At 36.1% G+C, this 18,270-nt stretch overlaps 1 protein-coding gene across 1 annotated transcript in view; it reads right to left on the reverse strand.

Annotated features, from left to right (window-relative positions):
• The window catches only part of LOC139745634 (uncharacterized), a 42,797-nt gene that overhangs the window by 22,737 nt on the left and 1,790 nt on the right, over positions 1-18,270 (reverse strand). Inside the window, exons 2-13 of the mRNA XM_071656033.1 lie at positions 17,851-17,996; positions 16,472-16,579; positions 11,137-11,274; positions 10,156-10,228; positions 8,977-9,087; positions 7,294-7,430; positions 6,468-6,534; positions 5,761-5,882; positions 3,562-3,712; positions 2,660-2,797; positions 1,825-1,931; positions 991-1,081 (exon numbers count right to left, since the gene is read on the reverse strand). Coding sequence (XP_071512134.1) covers positions 991-1,081; positions 1,825-1,931; positions 2,660-2,797; positions 3,562-3,712; positions 5,761-5,882; positions 6,468-6,534; positions 7,294-7,430; positions 8,977-9,087; positions 10,156-10,228; positions 11,137-11,274; positions 16,472-16,579; positions 17,851-17,996 — 1,389 coding nt within the window. The remainder of the gene's footprint in view (positions 1-990; positions 1,082-1,824; positions 1,932-2,659; positions 2,798-3,561; positions 3,713-5,760; positions 5,883-6,467; positions 6,535-7,293; positions 7,431-8,976; positions 9,088-10,155; positions 10,229-11,136; positions 11,275-16,471; positions 16,580-17,850; positions 17,997-18,270) is intronic.

Below are 18,270 nucleotides of genomic sequence, written 5' to 3' on the forward strand. Positions count from 1 at the left end.
CGAGGTCCAAAATTAAATATTGTAACAAAGTGATGTCATGATAGTGCGTGTACGCACGTTGTCTTAGAGTATATGGGTACGGACGGGGCGTGCGTTTACACGCACGCGGTATGAATAAGAGTCTGTACAGGAACTGACAAATGGGCAGTTGCGTTCTAGCCACGGCCGGGTAAGGACAGTGTGTGGGTAGTCCGTATACGAGCAGTTGGTGAGATTGTGAAGGGCTGTGGGCAACCCCGTGAGATACTTTCCTATGTTTTATTCGTCCATCTCCGAGAATAAAGGCAAGTAAAGTGCTTGTGCAATATACAATTCAATTACCGTGGCAATAACCGGTGAATTCATTTGTGATATCTGTTACGTACAAATGCGGTGATATATCAGAGAGAATTGAGTCCTTTGTATGCCAAGACAGGAGAGTCCCGACATCGATACACAACGGTCCCGGTTGTGTTACAATATTATTACTATCTCCCAACACTTGGCTACAATGTTGACTTCCTTTTTTTTCCAGTTCGCTATCTCCAAACTCAATACACAAGACTTAACCCATTGAGGACGGGCTGATTTTGCTACAACATACAATTTCCCATGGACCACTGCCCAGTTATACTGGAAACTCGTCTTCAACAGGTTAATATGAAACTACAGGATGTACACTTATGGTGTCTCAAGGACTAGTTACTCCTGAGATTTTCTAATGACTTGTTATACTAGCAATTCATAGTCAATGCCATCTCCTGGTACAATCACTGTCAGAATGATTTACTGAATAAAACCTCAGTGTTTTAATCACCATATGTATATGTTCAATCTGGTTGTACAAATATACAGGGAGATAATTCAAAGACATGAATTTTTTGAAGCAAAAGAAAATATGTATCTGTCACTTTATTATCTATTCAACTATCTTCAAACATTATAAATTAATTCAAACCAAAGCTACTACATGAATAGATATGAATTGCATATTGGCAAATGATTACTTACAAGGAATGCAGAAATGATGGTCGTCTTCAGAATCTGAATGCTGAGCATTGCAGTTGGTGACATGTCATGCCACTTCAGGCAGAACAGAATGCTGTGTGAAGGCAGACAAGAAGATTAATTAATTAATCCATTCATTCATTCATTCATTCATTCATTCAGTCATGCACTCTATCATTGGTGTTCTCATTTATTCCTTCAAACACTTCTTCTATAGTTCCTTTCTTAAATCACTTTTTCCTCTCTTTGTGCAAGCAGTCATGCCACTATAAACTTATTAATTCCAGAAGAAAACCTTCAAACAACACATAATCAATTCCATTTGCCAATCCTGTATGACTGCATTCATGATGAAGGCATTCAAATATTGATGCATTCAGTGATTCTTTTCTAGTCAAGTATCAATTCATATGATAAACTTTTACCATATAATTTTCCTTAACTAAGAATTAAGAGGAATATAAACTTAAAAAGAGATGAGATGAAGTGGCAATAATGTGCCTTTGCCTCAAATACATTGTATCTTTTTTCACTTTTCTTTGCTAATGGAGATGAATACACAGACCTCAGCATCAAAAAAAAAATGTTACTCTCAATAACAATTCAATGTGGTCAATCACAAATGCATGACATTGCAATTACCTCAGTATACAGACAGGCACATAAACCACTCTTCCCCTCACAGATTTTGAAAACTGAATACTGCTTCATACTACACTAAAGTAGAGAGGAGTATTGAGGAAAATGTTAGTGACTGGTGGCATTAGCAATCAACAGATCAGGGCAGGAAAAAGTGGATGAGAATGTACTACAGAGCATTCCAAGGAGATATCTCACCAGTGAAGTAGAATGAGAGTTAGCACAATTCTGGAAAAGGCCTTCGAGCGAATGACCTTCTGACAAAATGACTGCATCGTGAAGACAAACTTTGACCCGCCGGTATCCTGGAAGTAATCACAAAAAAAACAAAAAACAAAAAAACATTGAATTTTATATGCAGACAGTAAAGTAGAGCGTAAATACACCAATATCAAATGAAACACCATGCTTTTCATTTGTGTCTCATTTCATTTCATTTCATTTCATTGTGTAGTACTCATGCATCATTTATAGTGCATGTAGATATCCATTACACAAAATCCATCACCTATAATGTTAAAACATGATATGCACTGTATAGTGAAAAAAATAACTGCACTTAAATCAAATTTTGGTAATGGCACTGACTCCCTAACATGAGATAGAAGATGCACATTTTACTTCAACAGTATTCCATGAACACATCAATATGTTAATAATTTTCATATCAATGGAAAATACACAAGATTTGGATACATATATTTCAACTTATTTAGATGACAATGTTAATTGCATCAACTATCATAACTTATCAAAAGAGAAGATTATTGCATGGGTGATGATTTCTTGATGCATACTGGACTGCCTTAATTGCCAAGGCTCACATATTACTGTATATGCAAAAGTGCATGAATGAATGTAAGTTCCTGTTATCAAAATGCTACCAAAGTTATCAAAATGATAATTTATTGTTTTTATCTTTTTATTTTTTATAGGGGGATTGGGATGTTAGGGAAGAATATGCCCAGATTCTGAGAGACCATTTATTCACTCTCTCTTCTTGCTCTATTCTATCTTAAATATTTTGACTTACAATATCATAAAACTTGTCCTCTTCAAACTCGAATGAGAGTGCTTCGTTGAGTCTGATGGTCCACTCTAGAGAGTCCACCTGTCCATCATTGTTGTCGTCCAGGTAATCAATCAGCTGGCTGTTCATCTCATCAGTGTGCTGTCAATAAAATCCAATGAATAAAAAAAAAACAGTTTGTTTGTTTGTATTGTGTTTATTGTTCCATATTCCACATTTAACAAATAAACCATAAACATTTAAAAAAAAATGCATGGGTGAATTGTCAAATACAACAATAAAACAATTAAACATGTGAAATATGAGGAATCTAAGTAAAAGCATTGCTTGTAGGGAGTAGATATATATCAGAAGAGAAATATATCAGAAGAGCAGAGCTATAAATTCAATCAAACAGCAGAATTTAGAAATAAAGTGGAAATCTCAGGTCTGAAATCCAGTGAAACTGTAGGGGAAGAAATCCAGTGATATAGGATGTTGAAAATCCCAAAAAAGCACATGACTTTGCAATACAATACTCTTACAATGGTTATTTTTGTGCAAGTATTTTTTCACGCTTGGCTGGGTAAGATGATTTTTGTGTGTTTTTAATTCCGCGGAATCAAGACAGATATTAATGGACCATATGACATACAAAAATATTCACATGTTTTTATTTTCGTGCTGGTTTCTGGTTGCCTGAAATGCATGCAATAATTCAGGGTGAAAATTTTGGCAAGCTATCTGACTGAACAATCTTAAAAAAATGAAAAACAAGCAAAGTTCACTGATAATGATCCTACACAAAAACATAAATTAGGTAAAAACTTCCCCTTTTGTAATAGATTGTACGAATATTTAAAGGCAAGAATGCTTGTGTATGCATGTGTCCACAATTGAAGGGGATGATGAAAAGTGCTACTCACATGAGGCTTGAGAATCTTCAGGAGCTTGAGGAAGCGTCCGTCCGTGATTGGGAGGCTGCCGTTGCCAAGGGGATCGAGGAGGTTCCACGCCTTGGCAAGCTCCGCCCTCTCCCTGGCACGCTCCTTCTTGACATGCTTCTTGGCAAAAGACCTAAAAAAAAAGAAAGAAAGACCTTTGACCTTTGACCTCATGACCCCAAACTTTCTCCAGAGAATCGTAATTGGGTAATACATGTATACAATATGTTTCAAGAAATATCTTCAGGAATTGCTTAGATATGGTGGAAATAGTGAAATTTTACGTATTTGACCTTGACTTTTGACCTTGAGCATGTGCACCATAAGTTGGTAGGCACAACTTCACCCCCTCATACACATACATGCCAAGTTTCATTAGGATACCTCAAAAGGCTTTTTAGTTACGCTGTCCACAAAATTCATTACGGACGGACGGAAGGACAGATGGACGGACGGACAACCCGAAAACATAATGCCTCCGGCACCACTTCGTGGCGGAGGCATAAAAAAAACATAAGGATGCTGAATTCAAGCAACATACCCCTGAGCTACAGTTTCCTCTCCACACATACTAATGCTTAATTAATAAATAAAATGCCAAGTCACATTTGCATTATGCATTGCTTGTTATTTTCAACAGAAATACAATTTACTTTCTTCCAAGGCCAGTCAAAGGGGAGCAATGAATATTGGATTAGAAGACCTCGGGTGTACATCATCATTATTTCCTCTTGCCACATTTGGCCAGAAGAGATCAAGCCAAAATGGGAGGCTCATAACAGAGCAATAAATTCCTTCTATGATGACCTCCTGATTAGGATCACTAAAATCAACAGCCAGAGTGACCTCTGAGACATGAGGAGCGGTGAGACAGTTAGGTAAACACACCACTATAGAGACAGACAACGAACCGCGATCCATGATCACACTTCCCTCTCCTCCCCCCCCCCCCCCCCCCCCATTTCGAGGAAGAACAAAGTCAAATCAGGGTAGGGCGTCATTTGATAAACACGAACTAAAATTTCAAAGAATGATATCACCTAGCTAGGATATGATAAATCATAGGATATTGCATTCCAAGGCCCACACACCGTCACCTACAATCAATATTTGCTATTTTGTGTTCGGTTTATTTTTTAAGAAACCAACATCATTACAACTACGCATTCCTGGAATTATCATCTCTCAAAAAGAAATAGTCAGAAGGTTTTGTGATAAAATGTACAAGTCTCCTAGGATGCCTTCCATCCTAAACTATCTTTGTTTTGTTTTTTCACTATCACAATACTTATCCATTAGCTACATTAATAATTATCTACATTTTTAATGTATTCATGGTCCTTTGTGTACAATGTCTGTAATTCAGCCTGTGGGTTGCAATGGATATTGCTCAATAAAGTATCTTTTCAATTCAATTCAATTCAATTCAACCTATTTAGAACTGGAAATTGAAATGAAAGCTTTTAATTGTTGTATTACATCTCTGTTAGTCTAACTTTCACATTTTTTTTGCAGCACTGCATAAAAAGTGTATCTGTCTACGGTAGATACATGATATCATTGCTGCAAGTGTCGATAGGTGTGAGGAACCGCAAAATCAATAATACTATTGCATGACGTTGAAGTACACTGTAACATCAAACCCTTACCATTCTGTTTACCAAACGTTTCAAACAGGAGTTGGAGCTGAGATTAAACTGGACAATGCTACTCCTCTGTAAACATTGCTTGAAAGGTTTGCTTTGCTCTCGTCTTCACCATATTCAAGGTTTTCCAGATAATTTTAGGCGTAAACCTACGCACAAGACATCAATCATTACACTACACACACTTATACAAACACATACAAACCCATCACAACAATTACAGCACATGAAAAAGAGATTTCAGAACTCATTTCCATGACAGGGGAGGAAATCAATCTGACCTCACAAAAAGAAGAAAAAAAAAAAAGGTGCAACAAGCTGGGCTCTACAAGCATCAGATGATGAATATGACCTGCTGACTTCAACATTCTCAAACAGTAAAATTCATTCCCTTGAAGTGAACAAATAAAGTACAACAATCTTGGCTCTTAACTATCAGGTAAAAAATATGACCTACAGACTTCAATATTCCCAAGTAACATCAAGCCCTAAAACTCTACCTGTTACAGAAGGATAGTGTGGTAACTTGACTTACCAGTAGCTGTCGACGATGATAGCAAGCATGATGGCAGTCAGGAAAAATACTCCAACAAAGACAAAGAGACCAAAGTAGAGAAAATTCCAGCGGCTGCTGGTAAACGCCGGAATCATGACGTCCTGCAGATGCGTGTGATAACCAACACAGGATGCACATTTATTACCCTTTCATTCTCCATCTGCCTATAACAATCGAGTTCAAATTAGAGTGAATTCACATGTCTTGATATGCTGATTTCGTATGAAACGTGTAAACTCATATATTGATCCATCTATCTCACTTATCTGTGCAGAAAACAGATAGATATCATCCTGTTGCTTGTATGAAATCATCTGCACTGAAAAACAATTTTGGACACTCTTGGGAGAAACAAAACACACAACTTTACTAGTATTTCTAGAACATTGTAGACTACGCTTTTCTTGTCATACTACTATTACTACTACTACTACAACCGCTAGTACTACTACAACTACTACTTCTACTATAACTACTCCAACTACTTGTACTATTACTACTACTACGATGACTACTACTACTACTACTACTACTACTACTACTATTACCACTATTATTACTACAGCTGTACTACTAATGATGCTGATGAAAATAATGAATACCTTTAAACCATTATTGCTTTCAGCACCACTATTATCATCATGAATATCATGATCTCTATCATATCATTTATTCTTGAAACTTACCGGATAATTTTCGGTAGAGAGTAGCACGAAGAGCCTTAGAAATGAAATGCCAACATGATCAAATGCCCTGAGATAGGAGACAAGAACATTAGGGACATATTTCATGAGAATCCATAATCAAAAGCTCATGCATGAAAAAAATTCCATACAATGAGACCACATCATGGATGTATTTAACACTTGACCATATTAAAAATTTTCTGACAAACTTCACAAAATATCATATTTTCAACTTCAAACAGTAAGACTGTATTCTGAAGGTCGAAATATATCAACATAATATAAAAAAAACCCTTCATTAAAGAATATTTCTCACTATAGGTAGTGACATCTGTGAATGTAGTACACTGAAAAGAGAATGGAATGGAAGAGAAAAATTTTGTGATATCTATATACAAAATACATCTGAAGCAACACTGCACTTTGGCACTGGCCCAATGGTCCATGACCAGTTTGAAAAAAAAAAAATCACTGTCGGACCTGTAACTTTTTCAGGAATAGACCAGTAAAACATGGAAAAACTGGGCACCTACTGGTCTGACAGACAGGTTGGACCAATAGAAAAAATGGGTTAGTGCGCAGCCCTGTCTACAGGAGCATGCACTTGTTGTATAAGTGATTGTTTGTATGTGGCAGTCACATTCTATACACAAACCATTCTCTTGCTATTTCTTTGGAGGATGTCAGTATCAAGAGTATATATCAATTTTTCATGACTTACTTCTTAAAACACATGACAGAAATAAAGCTAGAAGAGCTCTCATCTAAACTTATACTTTTCATCAAGCAATGGAAAAAAAAAAATACTGCTGTATGGTTTACTTACCCTATATATACATTTGTTTCATTTGCATCACAACCCGAACTGTCATCGCTGCTTGTAATATTGTGGTAAGTATTATCATACAGGTGGACTCCAACAGCAGAAAACACAATGATGAAGAAGACAATGCCAACAAAAACCTGCACAAAAAGAGAGCAAAGAACACAATACACATCCTAACACTCTCTTCTGCGCAGACACAAAAATTCCTGTTACAATGATGAGATGGTGTATATGCCACATATTTGGCGATTCAAATTTTCACAAATCGGGCTTCTCGATATTTTAGTGAGTGGTTAGATTCACAATAATGGAGCACAGCACGGGACAGAGACATGTATGCATGTTAAAATCAGAGTTCATATTTTCATGTGTTTTTAGATTTGCAAATACCAGGTAGCACACAACTCATGAAATTCATGAAAATAAAAACCAACAGAATGTATGGCATATACAGTATATAATAAAAACTGAGTAATAATAGTGATAATAATTATGCCATAAAAAAAAACATCAATAATCTTCATCAAGATCATCATTATAAACATCACCATCATCATAATGACATACATGCTAAAGTATGGGAACCAGGAATGACTGGAACAAAATAAGCAAAAATATGATTTTTCAGCCATGTCCCATGCATCACTAGGAGTTGGAAATTAAAAGGAATGCAAGGTTGCAAGATGCTTCTATCCTTGAGGGAAAAAAATGGGATTGTTCTGACTAAAAAAGGAACACTTGACAGGTGTATTATGAAGATAATAATACCATAATTGAAAAAGATAGAAACGATGATAATAACAAGCTTCATGACAATGATTACAAAGGATATCATTTGGTTGACGTCAACGACTTTCAGCTCATTGTCAAAATTACTGGAAATTAGCATATTCTGAACAGTCATTTCAAAGCCAGTAAATTCTTTTGTAATATTCCATTCCAAATTAGACTGTGGGAGGCTCTGAACTTGCCTCAACCTGATCCACTTGCAAACAATACACTTGGGACCAACGGGAAGCGAACACCTATTATTCTTTGTAATTGATCTGATGCTTATGAATGTGGTCAAATGAATGACACTTCTTTTTTAGACAGCGGGTTAATTCATCACATTGAGTGCTTTTCCTTCATGCCCTGTGGGCAGGAGCCATCAAGTGCACCATGGGAGATGGCATCACTGGCCTTGTGATTCTCTGCACTATGTTTCTCGTATGCCAGAGGGATGTATAAATATATTGTCTACTGTGAAATGACATCAATAAATATTTATGTTACACAACAGCACTCTGCCACATGGAAACTGATTTCTGCACAGCCAGCTAAATGCTAAATTAAGTTTCCTGTCACACATTGTTCTGCTCTTGTTGTTGAGATGTTTAGACTTTATCACATTTCAGAATTCTATTTTCAATAATCTGTGAAATTTCTCTAACAGAAAACAAAAACATAATATTCAGTTGTAGAGACGGAAAAAAAAAAGTCATTTTTTTAGATGACCTTTCCACCAGCAGTATATTTGTGTATGTGCATGTGTTTGCATGTCTGTGAGCTTGTCTTTGCATCATAAAAATCATTTCTTGCTACGGGGAAACAAGAACAAAGTTACTGTACCATTACAACCACTGTCACCGAATGATAACAAGAATCAGGAAGATTCACACTTGATATCGAAGGACAACTTACCTCAACAAACTTCACGACACTAGACATAACCACATCCCAGATGTGTTGCACATTGTTCAGCTTGCACAGAATGATGAATGCCCGCAAACATCGAAAGGGCTGAGCCAAACGCTGGTGGAAAAAAGAAAGACTCAAAATGGACAAACTACAAACAGTGGTCTGCTGGCTGAACAATGGGATAAGCTCGATTTCAAAATTGAAATAAAAAAACAACAACAACACAGTTCTGATAAGTTGATTACCAAATTGATAGAATGATTCAACATTAACTCCATAAACCAACCAGAAGAAATACGGTAACAGGGTCTCTAGTTCTGGATTTTGTTGACATACAAAATTTGAAGTGAGCAGTACCACTAAAGACTTTTCCTCTTGCAGGCAGGGGAATTAATCTACTATGTTCCAACTTGTCATTAACATACCAAATACCAGTATGCAAATACTCAATTTATGGCAACTCTACAGTGACCATTCGCTATCTGAGAAGACCTTTGACACCTGCTAAGTGATGCTAAGCAAACCTTACAAAGGCAGTTTGACGTAAATAGAACACTGACACAGCCGATGTGGGAAGAAACACAATTGTATACATCTGCATCAAACACAACACACAAATCTTAGGTCATACATTAGAGGAATAGATTGAAAATAGATAAAACACAAAGAAACAAATGGAAAAATGGAATTCAGAGACCTGGATTCAAATAAAGTACCATACAATCTACAATATATGGTCAATCTGGTATTTTCCCCTCAGAATCATTCTTGTATAAATAAAAGATAACAAAAACACTTATGATAATAAAAATTATTTGTTGAGCACAGAAACTATGATGTTATACTGCACTGCAAAGCTCATCAATGCTTTTTTGCTGCACTGTACTAAATAATTTAAATGCATAAATATTGAATAAATATCACATCCACATAACATAAAAAAGATAATGAAGGTACATATGTACATACATGTATTCAGAGTTTCATAGTGTACACAAACACATAAGTACAAAGGAATATTAGGTCAGCCTTTATCTGTAATGTATATTTCTGTCCACATGGCACAAAATGTCATAAATTCCTTACACTAAAATCTAGAGGGACAAAAACCTTCATACAAAACTCTGATAACTAAAGCAGAAATATTCTTGACTGGAGCTCCATGGAGTAGTACTCTCTTACCTTGCCTATGATCACTTCTAACACCAGCATGAAATAGTCCACACAGTACATGCAGGTGAAAACAAATTCACTCCTGGTGAAGTACAAGAGAAAGATAAGAAAATTTAATAAAAGAACAAAGAAAAAGAATGTAAAAATCACAGATATACCAGTATGATTCTTCCTCTTTCGTATACAGAGTATCAAACACCCTCCTTACCCTAACATGCCAGGACAATGAAACCGTCACATTAAAGGTGCTGTTTAATATTAGGCGCAGTGATTTAAAAAATGTTCGAGATATTACATTTGATGCATAGGTCAGTTGTATCACAAAAATCCTACCCTGTAAAAATTTTTGCAATGAAGCAAAATAATATAAGGAAATATCACTATTTCTCCTTAATAAAACATAACAGTAGATGGTTTAGTCTAGCATACGGGTAGCTATTGTTTACATTTTCTATCTTCAACAATGTTTGATATTAATAATACTGATTAAAACTTTGACATTGGTTGTTTCTATCCCTAACACACATTTTAAAACTATTTTGATGCACCTAAGCTGGGTTTTTGTTTCATCTGCAAATGCAATTGAGCAGGTTGACATACTTCACCAAACATAACAAAGAATCTCATATAATTTATTTATTACAATTCTATCTTGTTTTTCTCTCTCCTAGCAATGAAAGTAACTACTTTTTGACAATGAGAGTAGAAAAGGAGAGGGTAATATTAGGCGAACACACATTTGGCATACCACAGTACTTATCTTGTGTGCAGCCATATACAAGATTTTGGTGCTGACTCCAAAAGTCAGGATGCATCTTACAAATTTGTACCATATACATCTAAGCGCTTTAGGGCACTTGTTGCAAAAGCAGGCAGAGTATGAATATGATTATTGAGTTTTTGCTATCTCATGACATACATTGAAATGTCCATGAGCTCCAAACACATGATGCTACAGCATCTCTCACATACAGTATGATGTCCACTTACCTCAACCACCTATTCTCGTCCAGTGACCAAAACACTCGCCAGGACAGGAACCCCATGTGCACACCAACGTCAATGGCATAGACAATAAGGCAAAGAGGAGTCAGGGCCAGGACTATGTAGATGGTGGGAGACGCTTGTCTGTGTGGTCAAGAATAAGAACAAACACTATCCAATTAGAAACTGCACCTGTAAAACAGACATCTAATGAACATACTTCCAATATATGAGTTGCATTACACAGGGATGCACACTATAAACTTTTTTTTTTTTTTTTTTTTTACTGCTTCGACCTGTTTGTTGGACCAGTATGTACCCAGTTTTTTTATTCTTCACTGGTCCATTCCTGGAAAAGTTACAGGTCCAATAGTGATTTTTACTGGTCAGGGACCATCGTACCAGTGCCAGTGTGCAGTGTTGCATTACTCTGGCTCGTCTTGAACACCATGACAAAAACAGTCAAACCTTTTCTAGAACGACTGCTCAAGGGAAACACAAGTTCAGTCATTATAGTCAGGTCATCATTGTAGACCGGTTGGATGCGTAGCCATCATGACAAACATGTTATACTCGTATTGGTACGTATGTATATGTGTGTGTACAAATGTACTGCAGTATCTATTCAACAATATAACACAGACAAGAATTTATTTGATGTGATAGCCAACAAAGCAAATTGTAAGCTGGTCGTTCTACCTATAGTACAGCATGGATGATTTGGATGCACAGTAGGAGCCTACCTTACTTTCTAAAATGCCTTTATACACCTGATTTCTGCAACACCGATACTGCAGGTTATTTTTGATATTAAAAGCTATCTCTCTATATTTGCATATATGTACATCATGTGCATCTATGACCTTTCCTCCTACAAACGTAATATTCCATCTATCAATTTCTATCTAAGCATGTCTCTTAAAAAACATTTTCCTACAAATATGCTACTGTTTCCATGCACACTGTATGTTTTGGGTTTTGTTGTTGTTTCCAAACATGATCTGCAGGCGCTCCCATCAACAGGGGTTGAAAAGTCAAGTCATTCTCTTTTTTTTTTTTTAATCGTTATATATGGAGAGGCAAATAGCAAACCATTCAATGTTTCAAGACAAGACTATCACAAGTAATTACATAGAGACAGACACAAGTCATATACTGCAAAATGTCAATTTACAGTACCACACTTGGTGCTCAATTAACCGGAACATCGTGTCAAAACTATTTGCACAGTCACTACATGATGATTGAAGATAATCAAGGGAAAATCCATTCAGCATCAGTCTGCTCAAAAAGCCCCCCCCCCCCCCCCCCCCCAAAAAAAAAAAAAAAATCTCAAAGTAAAGAAATGAAAACATTTATGACACTTCCCCAAGTATTTGATCAAGATGAGTATTGATTCTGCATTTCAACATCAAAGAACAAACATTTGTACATAGTTGTGACATGACAGTTGGGATTACCCCATTCACAGTACAATGAAAACAATGTGTACACAGCCCACTGCACAATGATCTATCAAAATCTTATGACAAAATTATTACTTGGTGCTATTTCATTCCAGAGTTTCGATACCAAAATAATGGGTATAAAAAGCCCCAGCACAATTTTTGTTTTTTGTAGTTTTTTTCTGAACACGTTTTACAAGAGTGAAAACATAAATTGTTGTACATTTTCCAGTCTTATCTCTCTTTGGCTCATTTAGTTTGGTGAGTATACAACAGAAAGTTAATACTTAACAAAAAATACCATAAAACGAAATACCACAAAATATTGGAAATGTGACATGTCACGTACAGCAAAGAAAATTTCTCTATAGATAAATTGTTTGAGTACACATAGTCTTCTTTTTAATTGTGCATGATTATATTCATGAGTGCACTTCATTCTGTGTGATTCAATCCAAGTCTAGAGTCCAGTTTAATAGTACATAAAACAAAGACAGAAAAACTAAGTAGGTTATCTAAAATCCATTATTGTATTCTGAATACAATCATAGATTTTAGATTTTAACTGACTTACTGAATTTCAGTAGTGCAGAAAAGTATGCCTAAAATTTATCAAGTCATTTCTGACACTTCCCCGAGACCTTAAATCCACATACATAGAAATTTGTAGGCTCTGTATTACAATAATCCAAAGTCTAAGCATTTAAGTTAAATTTGTATTCTCCAAAACACTCTACAAGATGGTTGAAATATTTTTATCCCCCTTTGACACACACACACAATTATATACATGTGTCAAAGCTGTCTGATCAAAGTATCAAATGCTCTAAGTGAATTGCATGCCAATTGGAGAATGCACCTGTTGTTGACACACAGAAACTGAGCTCTTGAGGGGTAAAGAGACCACAGAAAACAAACACAGATCCACTCTGCCCTAAACAAGTTGCCCTGGTTGCCGGCGGTAACCTGGCAACAAGACTCGAATCTCCTTGAACAGCGATAGACTGATGTAAATACATGTCTTGGCTGTCAAGAAGATGACTTGAAAAAAACCTATGAGCTGGAATTTGGACACTATCACTCTTTCTTTTTTTCTCCTTCTCTTTTTCAAAATATCTCAGCTTTATTGTGATGGCTTCATACTGTATATATATAATGTGACCACCCAGCTCAACACCTACAAAAAGTAGGCCAAGATGAATTTCCACTTTTATACATATACTTTTAAGGAGTAAGCTCTAAGCTTTAAAACAATATCTATAACTTGTTAAAATTGGACCATCCTAACTCATTCAAAAAGTGAATGAAATAAGAGAGTTACAAGGTGTAATTTCAGAGAAAAGAGGATTTAAGAAATGGGTCACTAAGGCTTGACATGCAAAAGTATCAATGAAAATATATTCTATTTCCAAGTGAAAGCAGTACCTGCCTGAAAAATATGGTACAGAAAAACTGCTAATATCACAATGTGGTTTTGTTTTCAGTCACCAGATTTTAACAGTAGGTAAAGCAAAGATTACTCTCTCAGGTAAGGCAAATTTTAAAAAATCTGAGTAGGTCATATTTTGGTCAATTACAGAGAATTCTTATCTGCAACTTTTTGAGGGTTTTGAGCTAGGCAGTCATATATAACACTTTGGCGTGCATTAATTGCATGAAGTTTTTGAATACTGTAAAAGTGGTTATTTTCACGCGAGTCATTTTTTTGTACTCAGCTGGGTGAGATGAATTTCACTTATTTTTAATTCTGCGGAATGAAGATATTTATTAGTGAAACATACGGCAAGCAAAAAATATTCATGTGTTTTTATATTCGTGCTGGTTTCTGGTCACGCGAAAATTTCCACTTTTACAGTACATTATTGTTAAATAAATGCTGAACAAAATACTGAATATGCAATAAAAATGAATAAACAACTGTGTTTATTCACTGTATGTATTTTGACATTTTCCTTGAATATTAGCAATATGAAAAAAAAATACAATTTATAAGAAGACTGAGAATGAAAAAGATCTGAAGCAAAGAATGAGTGAAGAGAATGAAGAAGGAAAATGAGGAAATTATGAAGAAGAATAAAGATAACACAGAAACTTAGTCTAATGGAATCTTCACAAGTAATTACACAAAATGTTAAAACTCACGTCTGGACACTTTTTTCCTCTGGATCAAGACATTTCATTTTTCATTCAGAAATACCATTTCCAATGCCATGTGATATGCTTAAAAGGTGTTCTGATTAAAACTGACATTTGTGGCTGATCCTCAGAGTCCAAATCAAGTCCAATTATGGTACACTGTACAACCTCTGCCAATGGGTCATAGCTTCTAATGAGAAACTTATTGTTCATATCAGAGGGCTGGAGCTACACTGTACTCTGTTATCCCCATCCCATCCCATCTAAATCAACCATGTAAATCAACAGGTGACATTACTGTGTTTGATGAAATGTTTCGTTGCTAAGTGCAGTGGGGGTTCATATTTCCTTGGCTTTTTAAATAACAGAGGGAAACTCTGCCGAGTGTTCTTCAATTAACAATTCAACTCTCTTCTGCATCTTAAAAAACACACTTTGTGTCTACGTCACAAAATGCAGTTTCAGAACATGCAAAATTCACGCACCATATCCTTCCACAATGATGTCAAATACATCTCTTTGTGTACATAAAGTCATGAATACTTAATACCAATTGCAGCTAAACAATACCCTACAAGCATCATTATGACCTCTTTAAAACTCATAGTTTGTATACAAGTACAATTGTATATCCCAGACATTGGTGCAACACAAGAAGACCAAGGATTCATTCTATTTTTGTTGGATTGTTTTCACAATCATTTGAAAAAAAAAAGAAAAAAAGATAAAGAAAAAAAAAGAAGGTTGATTCGGTGATCAACAGCTTCGGCTGAAAGGGTCAAACTTCATAAAAAATATGCACTTTGATGAATGTTTGACACTGTGTATGTACATTGTAGACATTTAATTCACTATTTTTGTTTTGACGATACCATAGCACTAAACTTGAGTACACATGGCTGTGACCTAGCAACCTCAAAGCCTCCTGGGGATATGGTCTGTAGAGGCCTGCTATATGGTATTGTGTAAGATCTCCACCCCATGACAAGATCCCTCTTCCGCCTCAATGGGCAAGCACGGTTTGTTGCCCCCACACAGTTAAATGATTGGCCTTGATGAAAGCCCCTCACATTAAACAATATGTGCAATGAATGAAAAAAAAAAGAAGAAAAATCTCCTTTGAGGCACATTCTTCTGGGTTACATCAATTTCGCTTCAAAATGCAAAAGGCTGTGAAATACACACACAAATGCAAGCCACTGTTAGTTCTGTCAAAATACACCTGTCTTTGACAGCACTCCTTTTTTTCTTCTTCTTCTTCTTTTCTATTTTTTATTTTTATTTTTTTTTGTTGGGGGGGGGGGGGGATATTTTCCTCTCTAAGCGACATATGATGATACCAGTGAGAAATGGCCATGGAAAAGAACTTCAACCAAAGTGTTCTACCCACTACTCACTGATATTCAAAACTTCACTCATTCATTTCTAGTCTGTGATATTCAGGTCCAATTCCATCAAGTACATAAGATAAAAATAAAGGGATCATGAAAAGGTAAATGTAAGTCTATGGCCACAGCCAATAGCAAGATTGCATGTAACACAATTATTTCTTTCCTTCTGCTTTCATCTGTCCAGAGGGGTTCAGACGAGCGCTTGCAAAACTGTCAAAATCATGGACACCATTCCCAGGCTATCATTTTGTATTGTATTCTCTCAAAGAAAGGTGAAGGTTCCCTTCTGCCACCTCCCCACCTCTGCAAGGAAAAAAAAACCAGTACTGACAAAAAATGAGGCAATTTCTTAGACTCTCGTATACTTACTGTTCAAGTTGCTTGGAGGGAGGTTCAAAGAAAGTCAGAACAAGATGAAGAGTTGCCATGAGAAGGACGAGACCCTTGAAATATTTGTTGTTAATCATCTTGAAGCACCTACAAGACACAGATCAATCACCAATGAACATGAATTCCAATCAACCTGGCTCCTATTTCATAAAACTTGTTATCAGTGACAACTGCCACATTTCTATGACAAATTTGCTCTCAGCCAATCAGATGCAAGGATTTCAGTCGCTTGATAACAACTTTCGTAACTTGTCATTTTTATGAAATGGGGCCCAGATCATGCAAAACTTTATGGGATGAAAGATGAAGTTAACATTGAGTACATTCAATGTTTTTCATTTGTCTTTACACAGCAGATGCTGAAAATTTCACTTTGGCATATATATATCTGAGCTATTAATTGGATGAATATTTTCAATCCCATCTGACAGCTGATATGTAATTGTGACTATTGCACTCTTCTTTAACTTTGCAAACTTATAAATAATACATTGTACACTTTAACATACTTTGTTGAAACATCAGCTATAAACATACTGAGAAAATTATGTGTTAAGCATTTTGAAAAAAAAATATGAACAGCAGCAGATACATTGTATCTATAAGAATTTCAGAGTCCAATATCCAGTGTTAGTAGATATAAAGTATTCCAATAAAAATTGAACTTGTCTACATGTACATTTGACCATGTAGGGGAGACTGTTTAACTGAGCTCCCTTGGCAGGTGGCCTCTTTATACATTAAATATCCAACAGCATAAATATACAACAAAAGAAAGGGATTATTAATGTAGAGGGGTGAAGATGTGTTTTTTTTTCTTTTTTTTTTTTCTTATTCGATAAGCCTTGTTCGCCTTGGACTATATGCAACTGTATCTAATATGTAATATCAAAATTTTTGAGCCTGGGTATTTGTTCCAAGTTCATCATGCCACTATGGGCATCCCTGGTGGTAGTGTCTCTGCCAGGAAAGCAGTAGATAACAGGTTCGAATCCAACTGGTTCTTCTTTTCTGACATGTTTGTTAAATATGTAGATCAGCAGTTACAATCTTACAAAATTGTACACAGGGTGACAACTGATAAAATAATTTAAAAAAAAAATCAGCTAGGAACAGCATCATACAATTGTAAATGGCTTTCCATGCAATCAACTACAGTGTAACAAACACAGTATTTACAACTGTACATTGCATACTGTACATATACAGACTACATTGTGCACAGGTGGTCTTTAACCCGTTGAGGACGAGTCCCGAGTATACTCGGGCAGGTGTCTATGGGAAATGCATGTTGTAGCAAAATCAGTCCGTCCTCAACGGGTTAATTTACAGGTGTACTGACATTATGAGGGACTCACCATCGCCCAAATTTTGGCTTGAAGAATGCCCTTGCTTTGCCATACTTTCCACGGCCACTAATGGCATCATCGATGTGAGCTGCAGCCAGCTTCAGCTCACGATCCTCACCCTTCAGCTCAGTGAACGTCTGGGTTAAGGCATCCGTCTACAGGGAGAAATGCACAGGTGATTGTTAACTCTCTGACATCCAGCCAGGCGATTGTTAAATCTCTGACATCCAGCCAGGTTACTCTATACCATCCTATCACTAACACCTACAATTTTGTATTATGGAGTACCATTTTGTCATTTGAGTGCTTTTTTGATGCAATGATCCCTTGAAAAATATGTACAGGGTCTTGTTCATTGTTTTTTTCAGAACAGAGAATATACAGTACACATTATTATGTTAGCCTACAGTAGTGATGTTACATGAAATG

The sequence above is a fragment of the Diadema antillarum genome, unplaced genomic scaffold (genome assembly GCF_040938485.1).
Source record: "Diadema antillarum isolate AM-2024a unplaced genomic scaffold, OU_Dant_1.0 seq00001280_RagTag, whole genome shotgun sequence".
NCBI lineage: Eukaryota > Metazoa > Echinodermata > Echinoidea > Diadematoida > Diadematidae > Diadema > Diadema antillarum.